General features: G+C 32.6%; 1 protein-coding gene across 2 annotated transcripts in view; it reads left to right on the top strand.

Moving 5' to 3' along the window:
• LOC126771252 (uncharacterized MFS-type transporter C09D4.1) overlaps nt 1-23738 on the top strand; it is a 53954-nt gene that overhangs the window by 8819 nt on the left and 21397 nt on the right. Inside the window, exon 1 of one of the 2 annotated variants that reach the window (XM_050491051.1) lies at nt 4601-5214. The exons of the other annotated variant lie outside the window; for it this stretch is intronic. Within the exon in view, the coding sequence (XP_050347008.1) occupies nt 4900-5214 (315 nt within the window). The 5' untranslated portion in view covers nt 4601-4899. Of the gene's footprint in view, nt 1-4600; nt 5215-23738 lie in introns of those variants that run through there. 2 annotated transcript variants of the gene reach the window in all.

The raw sequence follows: 23738 nt of genomic DNA, 5'->3' as shown, positions 1-23738 counted from the left end.
TATAATAGAATACATTGCGTGTATAATGTTTTTATGATAAGAAGAATGATTTCAGTCAGTTTGTATGTATGTAAGCATGTCCATCTGTTCTCCCATAACTTTTAAACTACTTATCATAATTCGACAAATGAAGTGTTGTTAGAAGCGTCTTTATTGACCGCTGCCTTTGTAATCTCTAAATTTAATATGGTGCCCTCTATATGGAAATAAGGTCGTGTACTTAAAAAATATATTATTTTGAAATGTGTTGTGCTTTGGTTCAATAATTATAAAATGACGTCATACTTTTCAAAACTTGATTTTTACGTAGTCGTGTTTTTGTTTTTAAACTTTAACGTGTGCGTTATATTTTTTAAAATGTCGAATGTTTGCACTTGCCCTATAATTTATCTAAATTAGAAGGAAGCAAAAGCAAAATTTTTAAAGATCTAGATAGCCACGTATCTATAACCTTATATTACCTATATATATATATATATATATATTCCTTACCAGCTCACGTGTTCCCCTCCTCTTACAACCCGGGTTCCTTCAAACGAGGCGTGAAGAGGCATCTTGCGGGCCGGCAAGGCGAAGGCGGCTAGTGCAGAACGTTTTTCCCGTCTGTACTGGCCGTCGTCGCGTTTGGACTCTACTACCACTTACCATCAGGTGGAGTAGAGTCATTTACCCTCCCGGCGAATATAAAAAAAAAAAAAAATCTATAACATATAATTTGTGAGATTTTTGATTTGATTTTGAGTCCTATGTGGGAAAAATTTGTAAAAGCAATTGTAATATCAAGATATTTTATTAGGTATTTGTTCCGTTTGCAGTTGAAACGCTTGGACCTCGGAATAGGGCAAAAACTTAAATTAAAAATATAACATCTCGTCTTATTGCTTCCACTGGTAACAGGAGAGCTGGTTCATTTTTCGCCCAGAGAATCGTTTCAAAAGAGAAATGCTGCTAGCTATTATTTCCACAATTCCACGCGGTCGTGATTTATACAGTTGCTATTTTTAATTTTTATTTATATACACTGTGCATTAAGTACACCAGTAATTAGTACCTGTGACAATATACAAGATATTTTTTTATTTAATCAGTTACACTACTGGTGGTAGAGCTTTGTGCAAGCTCATCTGGGTAGATACCACTAACTCATTCTATATTCTACCGCAAAACAGCAGTACTTGGTCTTGTTATGTTCCGGTTTGAAGGGTGAGTGAGCCAGTTTAATTACAGGCACAAGGGACATAACATCTTAGTTCCCAAGGTTGGTGGTCTATGGGCGTTGGTGACCACTAACCATCAGGTACCCATATGCTCGTCCGCTTTCCTATTCTATAAAAAAAACTACACTATGAATATAATCAAATAATCACCACAATTTCTCAATAAATAACGCGGAACCGGAAATAATATTCAAATAATTGTATTTTATTCTATAACTACAGTCATATTGTATCAAATTAAAATAAAAATAATTTACAACGTTTATCCTTAGAATTAATTGTTTAAATAAGCTTGCCATTAGCTTTGGTATAGAAAGCCAATAGCGTTTGTATAAAAGGTAGGTTGTAGTAGAGTACCTCTACTGTTCATAATTGTACAAGAGTTATGCGGGCTAACATCTGTTAATTATCTCGATCTCGATTGCCTATGTTTTCTGCGAGCAAAAATAAAACGCTGTTCGTACCCTCGTTATGCATTTTTTAGTTTCTGGCTGATGAAATAGGCTCCCAAAAGACCGAAACGGAACTCCCACCTTTTTGAATAGGTTTCGTCGCCGTTCATGAGATACGGTAAGCATACGACTATATTTTTACTTAAATATTTTACGTAACGTTAAATTAAGGCCTTTTGAAGGATCCTATTGTTTTGTGTGAATTTATATACCTTGATTAAATTGAAAACGTGTTTAAAGATGTTTTGATTTCCAAACAATGACATTTCCGAGTTTTCTTTTGATCCTTTCCTTTTTGTTTTAAAAATTACATGTTACAGGCGCGCTTTGTTTGTCCAAGGTTATAAAGTGTATATTGTTTCACTGCTTATTTATTTGACGTTAATTTATTAGTAACGTACACAATAATGTGGAACAATTCACCTACATATATATTTTTAAAAAATTACACTTTTTTTTTTAAATTATAATTTTATATTTGTAACAGGCACAGAACCTACGGATCCCGATATCAGTTGTAATTATTATTATATTTAAAATTTAAAAAGTATATGCGGTATGTATGTAATGTTAAGATTTATAATTAGACAATAACCGTATGGACAACATATCTTAACAACGAAGTGTCATAAATATTGGTTTTTCAAAGTACGAGTAATATAATAGTACATTCAATACAAATGTTTTTTCCTCTTTAACTGAACGTGCTTATCGTTAAGTAATTATTTTAATTGGTGTTCGTAGATCCACATAGAAACGATACTTAAACGTCTTGAAGCGCCTTGATAGTGCTTACTATCAAGGCATTCATCAAATAACTTGATCTTGAGCCACTTGCACGCACTCTACTCGGAGTGTTGTTACACTAATCGTAAGCAAATATGCAAGTGGTGCCAGTTTAAGACGAATGTCAGTCGAACAGGGCTTGAAAATTGACATTACGCATATATTGAAAGGCAGAAAGTGTTATTTTTAAAAGCCGATATGGCTCAGTGGCTAGTATACGTGAATTGGCAACCACAATTTTTTTTTTTATTAGTGCTTATAATTTTTCTCGTACTCGGTGGTAAAGGAAAACAATCAATCAAACATCAGCTAATCGCAATCCAGTGCTAGATATAGTCCTCTTTCAGAGTCCACGCAAGGCTCCAGGCTCTCCGCCTTTCGTCAGGACAAAAAAATTCAAACATCCGATGGAATTTTTTCACATGTAAATATATCATCCACGAGGACACCTTTGCGCTTTATTATATAAAAGGAACATAATATATACCTACTGTTCAACTTTCTAGTGATTAATTGTTTGAATTTTAGACTCTTTATTTGTTTTTATATTCGCATCGAGAAAATACCTCAATCTACAAATAATAATAATGATGACGAACAAATGTCATATATGACGCAGCTTTTAATCCAAAATGACAAAACTTAGGCCGTATCTACGAAATATACAATTTTGTAATCGTTTTGTTACTATTTGCATACCTATTTAGTAAATAAGGACAATAAAAAGAGATGGACGAAGAACCGTTACTCGTGTGTAGTTCTGATTTTGAGGTTCTGATTTAACACTTTTTATTTCGTTAATTGTTGAATAAAATTTTGTCTACGTGGCTGTTTATACATTTTTTTCTCATATATTATGATTTTTAAGGTAGCGTATATAATGAAAAAACGGATAAATGATAGGATCCTTCTCATGTCTGACCGTCATTGTCAATGAACGATTAAAATTGGTACCCAAATAGAGTTAGGTGATCCAGTCACGGACGTATTGAGTAACTAAGGAAATTTTAATTAGAGCGGTTAAATTTGGAGGCAAATTAAACAACAAAATAAAACATTGTATAAAAAAACTAATGGATTCGTAACGAGAAACACACATATATATCTTTCATAATTTATAAAATATACAAATATGAAATTACGATATGAATTCTTGAGAATTTTTGTTTTTTTCTCTGTAAGTATTGATCCTAAAATGTTGTCAAAAATACGAAATATGGGATATTCAACGATTTATTAAAATAGATTACATGAAAATATAATATAAAATAGTTTTCAATACTCACTCATTTTTTCAATCTTATTAATGAAAAAAATCTCACTTTTGTATGTAGCGTGAATATGAAAAATGAAATTTGATAAATGGCTGATGTAACTTCTGTTTCACCATTGTTTTGTAATTGTTCAATAGACCGGGGGAGGTATATCGGATATGACGTCACGTGTTTCAAATTCTATCACTATATGCAAAATTTAACAATAGTCACCGCGTTAAGTTACCTTTACATAATATATTTGTGTCGATTGAAGTAGTTAAATGTGCTTTTCACCCTTTAATTATAATTGTAATAAATAAATTGTTACGTATTAAAATTAAATTTTTAAGGGTTTAAGAGTATTTGCAATTGACGAACCGTTTGGCCAGGATCTATGTAAATTGCAAACCTTAAAAAAATATACCTTTTATCATATTTAAATTGGAAAGGAAATCGTTAGAAGTGATTACTTATGTATAACATAACAAGTAATAATAATAACTAGAAGTTTATTAAAGTAACAGCCTGTGAATGTCCCACTGCTGGCCTAAGGCCTCCTCTCCCTTTTTTGAGGAGAAGGTTTTGGATCTTATTCCACCACGCTGCTCCAATGCGGGTTGGTGGAATACACATGTGGCAGAATTTAAGTGAAATAAGACACACGCAGGTTTCCTCACGATATTTTCCTTCGTCGTAAACCATGAGATGAATTATAAACACAAATTAAGCACATGAAAATTCAGTGGTACTTGCCTGGGTCTGAATCCACGATCATTGGTTAAGATTAAGTCAATGATATAATTACATATCTTTGCATAATTCGTTACATCACTATATCAAGATGACTAATAACAGTAGAACAACTAGTCTAGTCTCATCGCTTATCAGAGTATCGTTCACGGAGGGTGCGAAGGAGCACTTCGGTCCGTGATTGAGGAAAATTGAAAACAGTCGACTGCGGGCGGCCGCGCGTCTCTCACGCTTACAGACCAAGCACCGCGCTTTAAAAAAACGCGCGGAAAATTGACAATAATATTATATATTAAACTGAAAACGCTTAGCGTTACATACAATAAATATATATATAACATTATTAAGATTTACGTATTTTTGTAGACTTAGTAAATTAATGTGCCATTGAAGAAATATATTCTTCACGACGACAATAATATAGAAATATTTACAAAAATGACGGATTCAAAGAATCTTGAAGTATGCGGGAGCGTGATGGACGGTGTAGCGGAAAAGGGGGGTGTTCTTGATTCTCCGTCTAAGAAGCCGACGGTTGAATATAATGTTGTTCCTATTAGATGGCTGGTTTTGTTCATATTCGTTCTCTACTCGGCCACTAATTCGATGCAATGGTTGCAATACAGCATAATTCAGGACGCTGTGGTAAAGTACTATGGGGTGACGAGTATCACGGTCTACTGGACCTCGATGGTATACATGATTACGTATATCCCGTTGATTTTCCCAGCGAGCTATCTTCTAGATAAAACCGTAAGTTACTTGTATTTTATTATCTAATAATTTAATTCTGTTTCATTTTAAGTTTACTCTGTTTTTTTACCGGTGTGTACTTAATTTTAGTTCTTATTTTGTTAACATTTTATTTCGGTGTTAACATTGAGTTGAAACGTCTTCTAAATATGACAAGCTTTTATTTAACTGTACCTGTAGGGTGCGATATCCTGTATCTCAATGTTGAACCAGTCCCGCTCAACCAATTGAAATACACGATTTGTTTTGATGTTGATTTGATTTTTTAAGAAAATATTGTATTGTAAATAATATTATCTTTCGGTGGAAATGGCTGTATAACCACGTTCCTTATTTTATGTGATAAAATTATTTTTTTAATGGATTTTGGAAGAAGTAACTAAATACTTTTTTAAATTTTATACTTTTCGTAATCATAACCGATGATCGTGTGCTTAATTGGTGTTTATTATTCATCGTGGTGATGAGCTGCATGAGATGAGGAGAGGAAGTTTAGCCTAGCAGTCCCGACTGTTACTTTAGTTTTAACTTGATAACTTATTTCTTATACGTTGCGTCTATTTTTGTTTAATATCTCAGTAACTATTTACTAGTTATACAATAGGTTTTAACTACAATGTTTAGATATTAACGGTAATAAGTAATCAAGTGACTAATATGTTTATTTATTTTGATAAAGAGTAACACAATGTTACAAGTAACCCGCTTATTGTGATACGACTTTTATTTTGCAAACTTTTTTTATTTTATGTCGCTACTTTGATTGGAAATTCCGTGGCGTTTTATAACGTAGCAGATTTTTGCACACATTCGTCTTTTAAAAATACCTGAATACGGTGTCTAAAGTTTAATGTTTTCGTATTTAATCTTCATCAAAATACCAACCAAACATAGTTATTTTAAATAATGCAGTTATTTTAATAACCTTAAATAAAAATAGCTCTCAATAATAAAATAATATAATTGTATATATATTTATATCGTTGTGATGGTAATTAAAACATATAAAATAACATATCATGAACTTGAAATGACCTTCTTGTTAAGGACAAAATAAAAAAAAATTGTGACAGAAATGAATTATATCAACGGATATTTTTTTTGATCGACTAAATTTTAATTTTTTATTAACATATTATTCTATGCAAACAAATTAAGTGGACCGTGAGAGATCTGTCAATGAATGACATTGGATCCGAAACAAATACCGGCTCTGATCGGAAATGAACACCATTCGTAGTTCAACTATAAGAATGCACTAACGCTAAAATATATATATTATATGTTCCCACGTCAATTAACATGTTTATTTAAAAAGAGTAAATATATTTTAACATAAAGCTAGTTACTACAATTTTCTATATAGTTTTTATTTAAGTATATGTCACAAGAAATCATCCATGCGTCAAAACCTATACTAAATATCAGCAACTTGAAGCAATGTATCGGGTTCAGCTCTAGATTGCTCTAAGTATAAAGGGCATTCGTGCATGCTCGCCCTGGTGAAAATCTGACACATGTGTATCTACCACGCAGCAATATGGTGAAGTACGCTCTATACATACAGCCACAGCCAAGTTATGGCAACCTCTCCAGATTGCCGTAACTTGGCTGTGGGAAATAACAAAACTGTTACGTCTAGTAAGCAGTAGTATGTAGTAAAGATTTAAACTAACGAAATATCAGACAATCCATCACCTTGTCTACTTTCCTAAAGTCATTAAAAATTTGGTTTATGTTTAGTTTCTTACAAGAATTTCGATATTACCCATTTATATTGATGGTTTTCCACTCGGATCCAAGGATATTCCTTATTAACCATTTCTTATAGTTAATATTTCTTACGGCGCCAATTTCTATGAACAATGGTGACCACTTTCATCTTCTCGTCCACCAACTTATATTATAAATAAAAATTGACAATCTTTAAAACTGACAATCTTTATTGAAAAGAGATTCAGCATTTCCGTAACGATTACGGTAATGAAATAACTTCAAACTTGTCATTTTTGACATAATACCAATGCAGTAATGTAAGGGCGAAATAAAATACTTCAACAACTTACAAGACTTCGATTTTGCTATATTTCATATACACATACATTGGTGTCAGGCATCGAGAACATTTTTTAGACCGGAAACTACGCGACCTTTAGCATGCATGACGTAACATTATTGTGGTTCGTTCCTTTTGATACATACATAATATAAATATAGAAATTCACTTCCTTGTTGATCTAGTGGCTAGATATAAGGCAGATCCCGAGGTGCTCGGTTGACCCAGGTTGGGCCAATAATGTTCTGTAGTAGCCCGGAATCTAGAAGTTGGAAATGTGTACATTCGGAAAGCACGTAAAGCCGTTGGATCCGCATCTAAACTTTTTTCGGTCGTATCAGATTTGCCATTTCATCACATTATGAGGGCGAAGGAATAGAGAGTGCACCTGTATTTGCGCAAACACTCTTTCATATGTTCTGCACAATTGACTTATCTTTCTTGAGATTGACCGCCGTGACCGAAGGACATCATCATACACCGAAATTAGTTCGGTAAACGGTTTTTTAATGCTTGAGACTCCATCAAGCCAAAGGTAGCCTTTAGAGGAAACCATTCGACAGGATCTTACACGCTTATTGCGGGAGCAGTGCATAAATGATATTACTGCGATAATAACGACATACCGCTGTCACCTTGTCATCCGGTGACTTCCGCCCATACGTGGAAATTGCGATTGCGATTATAGCGAGACGAGCTATTTAACAAATAACAATTATAAATTATCAACTCCCGACTCCAAGGTCTGAGACATTATGTTCGAACGTTACCCACTTAAGGAAAATTGCGTTAAGGTAAATTACATTGTTATATCTTTTATGATTATATAAAAGTCCGATACAATCATGTTATTATTGTATCGGCTAACTAATATGTTATTTCAAAGATTAATCGATTTTAATTTTTCTCATAATAAAAAACTAAATACTTGTAATTATTTAATGGGAAGGAACTGACTTCTGACGCATGGGTAACACCAGTTCAGGAGTCTGGGCTACTTTTTATAATATATGTATAAGTAACGGATAACAATAAAGTATTATTATTATTAATAAATAATATAAAATGGAAAATTTAGTTGTTCAAAGGAAATCGTTTCGTAAAAACGATTTTATATATTGACTCTAATTAATACTCATGAGAACTCCAAATATTATTCATTCAAAAGAAATATTTATTTTAATAATCTTACATGTATTTTAATACCTCAAGTTTGTCGGACTTTTACCTTATAAGTAATATTTTTAGTCATGACTTCATAATTACGGAGTCATGCTTTCAGGACTTATGTTTGTATTTTATGTATGTTAGTTTCTTTTTTCCACCAAAACATTTAAATGCATGAACAGATTTGGATGAATCGGGTATCGTTAGAATCTTACACTGTATACAACATTACAAGATATTAATAAAGTCCACTAAATAAAATAAAATTGCAAAGTATAAGCAAATTTTAGTTCAATCGCCCGAGTGGGACTGGCTTAAAATTATTTTCTATAAATAGACCAAAATATTAACAGATGAAATTATATAAAAGGTTATCTTACAAGAACAAGAAAATCAACAAATTGAACCGATGTGGGTTTATATTCAATAATAAAGAAAATAATTAAAGTTCAATACATGGCCATTTAAAAGTGCTATAGAGCCTTTTTGAATAAAGTATATATATTTAGATTTTGAGCAAACCTTATTATCTAACAAATGTACAAAGCTTTAGGTACTACTAGGTTTCGTGTAGAATTTAAGTAGCTAAACTGTATAATTTTGCATCTTTTATTTATTTTTTATAAAAAAAGTTGCGTCCCATATATCACATGAGGGGAACAATAATAAAATACTTTACTATACATCAAATAAAATATAGGTAATGTTACAAAGTATGCAATCTTCAAAGAGCTGTGCAAATAGGCGGTCTTATTCTCAAAAACTACTTTCTATCAGACATTCTATACAGAAAAGAATATTCTACAAAAGACAAATAAGGGAGCAGGTGGCGTAACATATATTTATACAATTTCAATGAGAGATACTATGGAACAGTACAATAACAGATTGTGAACGCCCCACTGATGGGCTAAGACCTTCTCTCCATTATTATTTTACCACGCTGCTCCAATGCGGGTTGGTGGAATACACATGAACCAGAATTTCAGTGAAATTAGACACATATAGGCACGATCATTGGTTAAGTTTCACGCGTTCTGATCACTGGGCCATCTCGATTCTTGAGATGGGATTCGGATTTTAATGTTGATGAACAAGAACATTCTAGAATTTTTATAAGAAATGTAATTTGATGTACATAGATCGAAAATCTAAATAACTAGTGCGTTAGTGTTTTTAGGAATGGGTATAATTTTAAGTAGTTTCCAGTTCAGGGGCAATATGGCAGTTGTAATAGAAGAATTAAGATGATATATGTCAGTAATAATAAGAAATGTTACATAAAATAAAGAAGTGGTCATCTTACGACTATTATTATTATAGTCCACCATATCTGATGCATGTGACGGTATTTGATTCTTAACATCACTATCGGGGAACTGACAGAAACTAAAAAGGAAGTCAGGGCATGGATGAGATGAAAATAAGGGGTTGTATTCATTTAATATAAGGGGTTGTATTCGTTTAAAAAAAGGGTTTTATTCATTTAAAAAAGGGGTTGTATTCCTTTAAAAGAAGGGTTGTATTCATTCAAAAAGGGGTTGTATTCGTTTAAAAAGGGATTATATTCATTTACCACTAGCAAGAGTATTACAAGATGTGAAGTGTTCGTTTTGGTCAAGGTTCATATTACTCGAAAATGAATTAAATGTGCCTTGCCATGACTTGCCAAATCCTATTGAATATAGATGTTTTTACACCTTAACAGGATCTTCATTCTGACCTGATTGACGTATGCAGCGACGACATACATGTCTTTACTTACTGCTGTAAAAAATATAGTACTGTTAATATATATATACATATTGTATACATATGAACGGTACGATACTTATAGTTTTATAACTTGAATGTAATTGGCGGCCAGTACCAATGGAAAATATTTTAAAGTATTCTACAACAGAAATTGAAGTAAACGATTACAGAAAACTTGAATTTTGAACAAACTGCAATAGCAATCAACATTTAAACGTTCGAGAATTTCTACCAAAGGACGCTCCAAGAAAAAATTAATTAACTTTGAAAGTTTCATTCGTCGAGTTGGAATTTCAAATAAGGGTTGTAAATAGAAATAAATCGATATAATTTTAGCAGAAACAACATAATTTAAATTGATTGCGGTTTTTTCATTCTTAAATTATATTATCAAACCATAAGAATTACCTTATTACGAACTCTATTATATATACCGAAAAATAAAAAGTATTTATTAAAAACAAAAGACAAAAGATAATTCAGAATCAAAGACATACTATTATCCCGTCAAGGGATTTATTATTCGTCCGGTTCTTATATTTAATGAATCTCAAGAGAGCTCCGGCCTGCTATTGAGAATTTTTGACAGAAAAATCCAATAACTTTTTATTGGTCCGACCTGGGATTTAAACCCAGAACCAAAGGGTCTGCGGCCCTCCATCTAGCCACTAAATCAACAAGGCAGTCAACTGAGCTGTAAGTGTTCCTTACACACTTGCAACCTATTTAAAAAAAAGAAAAATGTATTTTTTTCTTAAATATTTTTTAGTAATAATAAGTAAAGATATACGTGAAAAATAATTGTTAAAGCTCTTAAAGATCGACTTCGTTTTCAATACACTTCGCTGCTAAATTACGTGTCGGTTTCATTACGTTCGTCGTCCATGAACAAGATTAATTACAGTGTTGTTAACACTACAACTAACTGGGTACAGTTCGGGTACCCAAAACATAATGTATATGTTGCTTGGGATGTGAACTAACACGATATATGTATAATATTATTACCGAAATAACAGGTGCACCCGCTAGGCTTCCTAATTGTACGGGCGTTGTGCACGCCCGTATGGGTGGAATCACCCACTCATCATATATTCTACTGCTAAACAGTAATAATTAGTATTGTTGTGTTTAGTTTTGAAGGGTGTAAGCTAGTGTAACTACAGGCACAAGGGATATCACATCTTCGTTCCCAAGGTTAGTGGAGCATTGGCGATTTTAGGAATGGTTATTATTTCTTACATTGCCAATGTCTACGGGCGGTGGTGACCAATTACGTGATGGTGTCCCATTTGCCCGTCCGCATAACTACACCATAAAAAAGACTAACACGCTCTGATATATATACATATGTGTGTGTATCAATAACATGAGTACACACCACTCACACATATACCTATAAACTATTAAACTTATTTAATAATAATAATAATAATAATAATAATAATAAAAATTTATTGCTTCAGATAGGTCGTACATTACAAAGTAACTCTTAAGAAAAAACATACATATTTTTATGAGATACAAATTATTCATACTGGACACATTTTTCTAATTTACCACTCTTTTTCATTGACGACCGTATCGCAATTGGTTGCAAGCTCAGCTATGTGCTGTGCTATGCCCAGCGCTGATTTTCAGCTTGCTCCTTCTATATTATGTTGATTTAGTTGAGAGCGCCGCACCGTTCCGTATCATATTAAAATATAATGAAATAAAAAAAAAAAAACAAAAACTGATATAAAAGCAAGTAAAAGAAAAACCAGTGTCATAATTATATAGCACAAAAAGAAGTAAATAAGCAATTTCTCCAGGTCAATAACTACATTTTAAAGCTGAACATTAATAGAACAACCAAAAACTTAATACACGCACGCGCATCTTCGCATCATAACAACCATAACTCTATGTGTACGTCATGGCTAGGACAATTGAAAGTTTTTAGGATTCTATTCTTTCATATTTTGCTTCATTCGCATTAATTTGTAAAGTTTTTGTTACGTAGCCACTTCTACTTGTAGACGAAGGTAATATTCTTTAAGGCATTTTTTTAAAATTACAATTTTACTGTAAACAAATTATACAAATAGGATAAATAAACAAAAACATAATGTTTGTATATGTTCGGTGCATTAAATTTAATGTATCAAGTAAAGTTAAAATTATTTATCAACTTATCAACAATTAATATTATCGTTATTTAGACATAGATTTAGTAAAAATAAATAGTATTTCACCATTAGATACGATAAATTGTATATTTTTAAATCGTTTCTTATAATAACAAGTAGGTAACAGGGTTCTATGCGACTGATGTTTTTAAAGTTAAAAAGTATAAATCATACCAGTACAGAAAGAACATAACGTGCATTACGATAAAATTTTAATTACCTCATTTAAAATTACAATATCTCTTTTTGGAATAATTTGTAACATCTTTGTTAACTAGTCTAATATTTAATATGTTTTGTCGTTAGTCAAAGTCAAAAATATTTATTCAATATAGAAGCGTTACACTTACTTATTGATTGTCATAAATCTACCACCGGGTCGGAAATAAACAACTCAGACCTGAGTAGAACCGGCGAAAGAAACTCCGTAACCGTAACAGCCTGTGAATGTCCCACTGCTAGGCTAAAGGCCTCCTCTCCTCTTTTTGAGGAGAAGGTTTGTAGCTTATTCCACCACGCTGCTCCAATGCGGGTTGGTGAAATACACATGTGGCAGAATTTCAGTGAAATTAGACACGTGCAAGTTTCCTCACGATGTTTTCCTTCACCGTAAAGCACGAGATGAATTATAATCACAAATTAAGCACATGAAAATTTAGTGGTGCTAGCCCGGGCTTGAACCCACGATCATCGGTTAAGATTCACGCGTTCTTACCACTGGGCCATCTCGTCTCTTCCGAAAGAAACTCAGAAACGTTAAAGCCACAATGGTAAATAAGACGCAAATGGCAATATAATACAAGGCTATTTCAGGATTATAACCTTAGAATGGAAATATTTAATAGAGATTATCCTATCATGGACAAGCTGGCCGAACACCAGCCATCGTCTATCTCGTAAAATGACGATCTAAAAGTGTTTGTAAGAGTTTAGTTGAATAAAATGTAATTTCATATGAACGATAAAACTCGGGTTTACTTAATATGAAGTGAAAATATCTAAATGTGTTTGTGTAATTGAAATATAGTTATCCGTGAATATCAATATCAAATACAACATTTTTCATATTCGAACACAATTTCATTTTGTGGTAGTAATAAATAAAACGTAGTAAATCTTTTTCGATAATACTTCCTGCGCAATAAATTTAGTTCAGATTCAAAACGTGTTTTATTCGATTTACAAATAAAATAAGCAAAATATTAACGTGCACATTTTATCAACTTGTTTTAATATAAGCGTACCTATATACATAATATGTGACCGATATACATAGTTTGTAATTTGAACTCATTTTCAATGATCTCTTGAGCTTACGAATATAGCTAACTATTAAATCAGGGGCCCTCTTGGTGGGTACCGCTAATTGTTAAACGGCAGTACTGTTTAGTACTTATACATATATACCTAGTGTTGGGTGTTCAGATTGGCACAACAAATTCGCTTTACGAAATACTAATTTATTTATGTAATGAAAATTGAAATGCTACTTTTATATAAGTATGTATGTCCATGTTTTTGTATTTTTTTTTCTCTTTGTGGTGTACAGTAAAGTATAAAGTGATTTAATTATTATTTTTTTGTTTATTATTGAGTATTTTACTAATTTTCTTTCAACAACATTCATTTTTATTACATTTTATCACGATCGCAATATTTAAAAAAGTACTACGGCGATTAACATGATAATGTTAGCTTTGTAAAGCTAAACTATTAATAATTTTAAAATAAATATTGATTTATGTGAGTCGATTCAGTTGTTCGCGAGCAGGTGGCTCTTGATTCAGAGTAGAGCAAGATTGCCTTTCAACGCCCTTTGGTGGACGCTTTCACATAAATTGCATTTCAGTTAATGTTATATAAATAATATAACACCAAATTTATAAAAAAGCAATTAACGCTTATTACCCCCGGTTTTTTTTTGACATTTCGCCCCCCTTACTACGTGGTGCCTAGAGTCATCTCTCGCTCCTCTCGCTTTACCCCAGGGCCGGCACTGTTCGCGAGTGTAGATTAGCCTTATACGTTAAACGCAGGTGGCGGCCGAATATTCATGATTCAGATATCTCATTAAAATGATTTTCTAAATCCCTTTTCGAACTGTTTTCTTATGTGGGATAATGGATTTTAATTGTACATTTCAAAGTGACAAACGGCTTATTCGTTTGGATCGTTTGCTAAAAAAGATTCTACAAACGAAGTTATAATGACGATGAATCCAAAGTCTTTTTGTTTTTTTTTTTTTTAATTAAAAAATGTTATGACTTGATTCACCTTACGTTATTTTTATTTTGCTGTAAAAACGCTTTTTCCCCACATTAGGTTGAATTGCGATTCGTCGTCGCTTAGTGTGCCGTAATACCCACTAAAAACAAGGAGACCCCTCTCCTCGTTTTTAGGGGGTGTTACGGGATCACAAGCTACCGTGACGCCCCACTGGTTTACCAACCTAGACCAATCCAGGACTTCCGGATCTGGACAAAATATTGAATATGGAGTGATTTCAAACATGGTAAATGTAAACATAAAGAAAACGTACACGAAGATACAGAGCGCGCCCCTGGAGGTACGCCCCTGGAGGACAGTACACATAAGGACTAAACAACCATATAATGGAAGTAATTTTGTCACATATATCACCAAAATTGCAGTAACAATAGTGAACAGCGTAGTAGAAAAACTCCGTGTTATTCGCCTTACCATGATCAAGCACTTTGGATTCGTTTTGCAATGGCTTTACGTAGTTCTGACATCACATCTGACAAACACAGTATCTACTCCATCCTCAACCCTTTCCCCCTAACTCCTCTACAGGAGACGAATAGCCAATGTAAACTCCTACAGCATTACTTGTTTTATATTTATATACATTAAATATATTTACTACCCTTTACGCCAATAATTTTGATCCAATACGCGTTGAGGTTCTTAATTAATGAGGGAACACGTAACTTTAGTCACACAGACTTAAATAGCTACTTAGTAAAACGATCTTGACTTGATACTTTGATTGCTCATAACGAGGCCATCGTCCTTTAACGACAATTCTCGCTGCAATAAAATAAATAAATGTATGACAAATAAATGAGTAAACAAATCATATATAATCAAATATATTCTCTACCGAACAAGCTACGTCACGTAAAGTCATAGTAATGAATTAACAATTAATATTGAATTAAATACATTTTTTCATTTATTTCTTAAACTAACATGCTTACATTATATGTTTTTTGTATTTAGGTAAGATTCTAATAATAGCTCCAGAATATTTTTTTTGTATTTATTAATGGAGTCCTCGAAAATTTCAAGTAACATTGAGTATTTCTTTTGACTGTTATTTTAGTTATCATTTAATTTAACAATATAATCATAATTTAACATACTCTTGTAAACGTATCAATATTTGCACGAAATATTGATACTCTTATAAAGAGCAAGTGTCAACATTAAATTGCTTATGTTTTTAGTGCTTACATAAATCACTACCAGATTTGAATAAGTCCATTAAGTGCGTAAGCTCTAGAATGCTATTCAGTTATTATTCTGCATTTACAATATATTTATGTACTTCGATCTGAAGTCACTTAAATTATAATTTACAACATATACATATTAGATCCCAAGATTGGCGATAGCTTAACTGTGAATGTAATTAGAGAATGGAAGTAATGGGGAAGTAAGGGAATGTTTTATAATCAATCGTTACAGTGTCAATGTCTACGACTAGTTGAACCATTAAGGCTACTGCCCTTTAGCCCTGTGAGTATTATTCTATTATTAATTATAAAATAAAAACGTCATAAGTAAGTACGAAAAGTTTTCCGTTACATTTTAATTTATACATAGTAAAGTTGATAGATAATTAGCAGGAAAATCAATCTCGCCACTTCACCTTTGAATATGTTATCGCGCTTAGAGTTCAAAACCAGAACTTGACCCGTCGTTGTACGTCATCGATCCACTGAATTAATTAATGCGAAGTACGTTAAGATAAGTTAAAAATGAATTGCAGTGTATGAGAAAATAGCTCAGCAACGTGAGACCGTAACATTGCATAGTTAGGAATTCTGTAATGATTCCCCTAAAGATTCCTTGGTTTCAAGATTGAATGCATCTAATCCGAGGGTCTTCACTACACGGTCTACACATAAATGTCGCACCGCACCGCAAAAATTGGTGCCAGGTACGGCCCTTCACATCGCAGAAACGTTCGGCGTGTATTACGTTGCTTATTACGGCTGTATGACTACTTACTGTGGGTGACTTTTATTTTAGTTAGTCCCTAAAACACAAGACTTACGCGCGTTTGTATGACAGACATCGAAAACTTGATTGAAGTCTTAAAATAAAATCTTTTCATCTATTTCTAGTAGGATTTTCGATAAAAGTTATCATAATTTTCAGTGTCCTCTTGATAACAATGATAAAGGAAATATGCTTATAATTATACATTTCAGACATGTTCGCGATCATGTGAAGAATGGTCATCTCACGGTAGAGACGCTAAACGCACTGCGACGCGACAGTGAAACGCAAACGCCTTTTCCCCTATGTCTGTAGGCCTGCAAATAGTTTGGTTACGGTGCAAATACCAACAAGCGAACAAGTTCGGATGCTAATCATGCTGGCTTTATATTATCATTTTAATAACAATATCAAATTAAAAATATATCTAAGGAGGAATGAAATGTTTATTAAGAGATCACATCAGTGTAATTACAGGCACAAGGGACATAAAATCTTAGTTCCCAAGGTTGGTGGCGCATTGGCTATAAGCAATTGTTGACATTTCTTACAATGCCAATGTCTAAGGGCGTTTGGTGACCACTTACCATCAGGTGGCCCAAATGCTCGACCTTTCTATTCTATAAAAAAAAATTAAAATTAACAACATTATACGATTTTGTATTTAATTCAATGAATGCAATTATACAAACGAAAATTATATATTATGGTTGCAGAATGTCATCATATCTAGACGTTCTCTTCACATAGAATTTTTTCCAATATTAAGATAAATACAAAAAAACAGGAATGATTTATGTCATAGCTTATAATTACTGATAACATACATTTTTTTTTATAGAATAGGAAGGCGGACGAGCATATGGGCTACCTGATAGTAAGTGGTCACCAAACGCCCTTAGACAATGGCATTGTAAGAAATGTCAACCATCGCTTACATAGCCATTGCGCCACCAACCTTGGGAACTAAGATGTTATATTCCTTGTGCCTGTAATTACACTGGCTCACTCACCCTTCAAACCGGAACACAGCAATAACAAGTACTGCTGTTTTGCGGTAGAATATCTGATGAGTGGGTGGTACCTACCCAGACGAGCATTATTATTTGTTATGATTTTATAATTGATAATTATAGAAATAATCACATAAAACCATTTGATATACATATTAGTTTTCGTTGTATGCAGATAATAATAATAATAATAAAATAATAATTTTTAACTAGCTTTCAAATGTGCTGTGCTGCTTCGTTCCCTTGAGGTTTTTTCTGAGATATCTGTAAACCCTAAAGTATTGGCTCCGTAACTCTGTAAAACAAGGACGAACTATAGAACAAACTTTTGCATTTATAATATTATTAATAAATAGTGATGATATCGTCCTGATCTATCTCGGAGAATGTACAATTATGTCCTCAATCACAGCTGCACTGTTCCCTCACTCTCATAATCCGATCGGATGGCAATACAATACTACCGCGGAGAGTTTAGACGCAGGACCATCCGTTAAACTCTATCAAAGGTACGGGTGTGAGAAATTACGGTATGTTACCGAGAATCCATGGACATCTGCATAAGTTCTTATCAGCCCGACCCGGAGTCTGAACCTAGAGTCTCGAGTTCTGCAGGCTTATAAACGAGCTGCTAGATCGACTAACCATACTGATTAGTACTGCCCTATATCCCTTTATTAATTATTTCCGAACCGGTGGTAAATTTTTTTTGACAAACAATAAGGAAGTATATTGAATAAAGATTTTTGACTTTTGAAAAATCATTCTATTTACATTAATTTAATTGTAAATAAAATACTATATTATGTATAAATAATTTTCTCATATTCTATTATTTTTTATTCGTTATGAAAGAATTTCTCTTGATTTTAGTTTTTTTAAAGCGTCATCAACCTTGCCGTCTATAAGGATGTATCTTGCACGTAATTAAACTAGTTCACTCGAACAAACTAAAATGTGGATATTAAAAGTTATATAAAAAAATTTCTTTAAAATTTTTTTTTTATTTATTTTTTTATTTATATAGTATAGGTAGGCGGACGAGCATATGGGCCACCTAATGGAAATGGTCACCAACGCCCATAGACATTGGCATGATAAGAAATGTTAACCATTTCTTACATCGTCAATGCGCCACCAACCTTGGGAACTAAGATGTTATATCCCTTGTGCCTGTAATTACACTGGCTCACTCCGGAACACCAATTACTGCTGGTTTGCGTAGAATATCTGATGAGTGGATGGTACCTACCCAGACGAACTTGCACTAAGCCCTACCACCAGTAAATTGTTGTGTTATATTTTTTATACCAACATTTATGTAAAAATATATTAAAATATATTTCTGTGTAATTACATAAAGTACTACCTACTACTTCTTCTAGAACGTATAAAATTAGATAGAATACATATCTCATTTAAAAAAGTCAATATTTGAACCAGATCAGTGTGATGCAACAATGACGCCAGTAGCGCAGCTTCACCTGCAAAAACAAATCGTTTCCATAGGATCAATGTTGACCCATTTCGGTAAGTGGGGGTGACGAAGTTAGGTAAATCCCATTATTTGCGTATTCCAATTTCTGCGGCTCAGAGTCGTATATCTACATTAATATGGATCACCTCGTTAGCATAATGTATTCGGACTAGTTTTCCATAGTGGAAAAACGTTTACCTTAGCTTAGTTCGAGTGACACTAATGGAACGGAGAGTCTTCTTCTTCCTTACCTTCAGCATATATTGAGAACTAGTTTCCGCACGCGGCTCCATCCGCGAATGAGGGTGGGTAGGTCCTTCTCTGTACCCCCAGACAACATGTATGCAAAATGTTATGATCGGTTTAGAGGATATGATTTCACGTCTTTACACGTAACGTAACAAACAAACTCACGTTCTCATTTATAATATTAGAAAGGGTTTCCGCTTCATCCCGTACAATAGCGGTGCTAGAGCCGGATCTCTTGTTCTATTGACATGTGCTTAATGAAGCATTGAATGTTTAGCTTAGCTTTTATTGTTTCCTTATGTGTGATTTAAAAATAGAATGCATGATACTTTCTTAATGAACCAATATCATAAATAAATAAAGACTATTATTATATCTACTCGTATAAGTCCGAGATGGCCCAGTGGTTAGAACGCGTGAATCTTAACCGATGATCGTGGGTTCAAACCCGGGCAAGCTGAATTTTCATGTACTTAATTTGTGGTTATAATTCATCTCGTGCTTGACGGTGAAGGAAACCTGCATGTGTCTAATTTTATTGAAATTATGCCACATGTGTATTCTACTAACCCGCATTGAAGCAGCGTGGTGGAATAAGCTTAAACCTTCTCCTCAAAAAGGAGAGGCCCAGCAGTGGGAGATTAACAGGCTGTTACTGTTACTGTATAAGTCCGTACCTAAGACAATTTAAGATCATAATTGAATTAAGCATAATAAAAATAAGACGAGACGATTTTTGTAAAAAGAATATATTAAAATGCGATACAAATTTTACCATTGACTTAGATCGTGTTAGACGTGAAAATAATGAATAGTGAAACAACAAAGTCGTATACTATTTAGCCTACTTTAAAGAAGATTGTTAATTTTTGAAGAAGATCTATTGTTTTCATGTCTTCGGCCACGGCGGCCAATCTCAGGAGATAATAGCCAGCCTGGGACGAGAGTATGCGTGAACAGAGGTAACTCTATTCTCTAACCCACACAGGTCTGTTGCCTTATCTCTAGCCATTATATATAGACTAACGAGGAAGTCATTCATTACTAATTAACTACCAACTAAAATTGAAATGTGAACGCAAATTAAGTAGTAAAAAATCTTCCAAGTGTTTTCCATATTATAAACCACACTATGCCATCTCTAAATAAATAAGAAAAAGACAGAACTGTGAATTATAATGTTGGAAGTCAGCAAAATACGTTGTGAAGTGGATGGATAATAAAAAAAATTCACGATCAGACATGCCGAATAGCTCTACGAATTTATTGACAATTTTGGATTTTCAATTTATATCATCGTTGTGTTTTGTCAGTTTTCAAGTCTCTTACCTGAACAATAGAAAACACGTCCAACAACGAACATAATTCTTACTCGAATAGAAATGCCGGTAAAATCAATATGGAATCGTTCCTTCCATTGTGTAAAATAGTAATATGTGTTAAAATAATGAAGACGCTCGAATAAAAATATTAGTTACTAAAAAATCATGTGAAAAAGCATACATTTTGAAAATTATTTTTTCCCTAGAAGAGAAGGTCGCAAAAAGCCCTCGTAACTTACTTAATCAGTTTTTGTCCTCGTATTCGTGTTAGGTATAAAAAACCTATATACTTCCTTGAGGTTCGTAATTCCATCAAAATCCATGGTTTAACCGTGAAAGCGTAACAGACAGATGGACAGACAGAGTTACTTTCGCATTTATTATATAAGTTTAGATGTAAAAACGGTCCGAATACAGGTATATCTAGCTTGATCACTTAGCGACCGTGAACATTGGGTTTGAGATTCTTTCACTATACAGTTAGTTATTTTCTTTTTTTTCTTCCTAAGTTTTATTATTAAGCACCTCTGAATTTTCATGTGCTTAATTTCTGCTTATAATTCATCTCGTGCTTTTCGGTGAAGGAAAACATCGTGAGGAAACCTGCATGTGTCTAATTTCATCGAAATACTGCCATGTGTATTCCACCAACCCGCATTGGACCAGCGTGGTGGAATAACCATACCTTCTCCTAAAAAGGGAGAGGAGGCCTTAGCCCAGCAATAGGATATTTACAGGCTGTTACTTACTTACTTACAAGTTTTATTAATATTTAATATGCAGGTTATATATTTATAATCGTATTAAAATTAAAAAAAAAGATAACTTTTGCCTTAGTCTATATATAGGCTATAAACTTAACTTTATAACTTTTTAGAAATGGCAAAGTTAAAAAAAAATCTAGCTATTTATGTTATGTGCGTGGTTTGATTCGTTTTTTTTTTCATTAAAAATCGACGCACTTTTAAATTATATAATTTTAATTCTTTTCTTACGTAATAAATATCAACGAAATAAATATAGTAGGTTTTATTTACACGTTGAGGACAAATTCATTCATAGTTTGTTTTAATGATTACTCTCAAATAAGCCGTAAGTCCTTTCAATATACGAACACTTATAACAATCGTAAAGATTTAAAATCTGCGAAATCTAAAACTTTATATAATATTTACACGTTAATTAAGAACTAAAAATGTTTTACAACTTAACAAGATGTTGTAAAATTCGGCCTAGATATAAATATGGATTATGTTAATTATATTTGCGTTGAATAGCTGAAATTAAGAACTCTAATCCCGGCAATGATAATTTATTATTTGAGCTGAAAAATATTTTGAGTTGACATAAATAGGTTATAATTATAATTTGCACTCATAAAAAGTGATTAACTGGCTCATGGTCACATACTGGTGGAAATGATTGTGCTTAAAATTCTCAATGATTCTTGCGTGACTTACTTAGTTGTACTAATAATGTTTAAATATGTATTTTATTGTCCATTATTTCGTCATTTTATTAGTCCTTCAACCAGTTCATACAATATCAACGAATATCAGTCAAATGCGTTCTTATAGTGCAATGTCCTTAATCGCATGGTCCACACATATAATTAAAAATACTCAGAAATAGATCTGTTCAGCATGTCAAAACTAGCTTTTAAAAAAGCTATAATTAAAAAAGATAAAAATTCATTATAACACACACACACACACACACACCACACACTCACACTCACACACATACACGCACATATTGGATTCCCACCCGTAAACAGTTTTACTTTTACTACCGTCTTCTAGTTATTAATATGTTTAAGTTACCCGTGTAATCCTATTTTGGTTTTAATTATATGTTATATAATAGTCAATATATCAACTTATGTATAAAAACTGTTGGATTACCAATTTTAAATAAAAAAAAAAAAATGTGTGCGCAAGCGCAGGGCTTTTACTATATCCGTACATTAAAAGTGCGATCGTTAATTTTTAATGATTGGTAGATTTTTTTTATAGTACTTTGTTGATCAACGTCTGGCGCCGATAGAACTATGATAAGACACCATGTTAATAAAAATATGTGTGAATGAATGGTAACCATTATAAAGGAACTAATGTTCATTATTGGACAAAAACACTTAATGTCCGTCAAGTATCAAAAGTTTTTGTTTCACATCGAAATATTTCAAATTATATTTTTTATGGGCACAACTAATAACTACCGCCATAGCGATTATTAATGGTAATATGTTTATGTCATTACAATTTGGATTTCAATTATGTTGTGTTTTGTTGGTTATATTTTAGTATTATAGTATTTAAATTGAACGCATTTCAATAACAGAATGATGTCTTGAGTTAATTATTTTTTTTAATATAATAAACTCGTTTAATTCATCATTCATTTAACAACAGTACAAACCTACACGACCTGCTAAAAACTTTTGTCTTGTATATTCATTTTATTGTGATAATTTCCAAAAGTACTTAAAGTACTGAAAATATATATGTATACTCATGCCAAAAATGGATTGATTTACTCAATGATATTAACACGCTGTGTATTTCCTTATTTGACACGCAAGTAGGTACATATATTGAAACGTAAATTGAGTTGACATGAGCTGGTTCACATCTTTTGTATCTTCTACTACATTCGATGACTTTTTTCGAATGGTTTTTACAAAATTCAATGAATTTTGTTAAGTATTAACGATATTACAAAGCGCTGTTATCTGCCAAAGTTGAAATACATATATAAAAACGTAAACAGCTTTATCTATCAATGTTGTTTTTTTGTAATGTGTTTATTTATGTGATGTTTAGTTACATATAATATAATATGCTGTGACTTCTTCTTGCGAATGTCAAATATGACAAAACTGAAGACATTAGTATTTAACATATTCAATAATTAATCACTCGTAAAATTTAAATTTATTTATTATTATATAATTTATTTTATTATAGTGAAATTAAAGCAGAACTCTACTGTAATAAGAAAAAAAACAACAATGTGGTTATAAACATATATGTTCATGTAAAGAGTCGCCAAAAATGAACACGG

Source organism: Nymphalis io, chromosome 1, assembly GCF_905147045.1.
Source record: "Nymphalis io chromosome 1, ilAglIoxx1.1, whole genome shotgun sequence".
Taxonomy (NCBI): domain Eukaryota; kingdom Metazoa; phylum Arthropoda; class Insecta; order Lepidoptera; family Nymphalidae; genus Nymphalis; species Nymphalis io.
The sequence above is the reverse complement of the archived record's forward strand: the minus strand, read 5'-3'. Positions and strand labels throughout refer to the sequence as shown.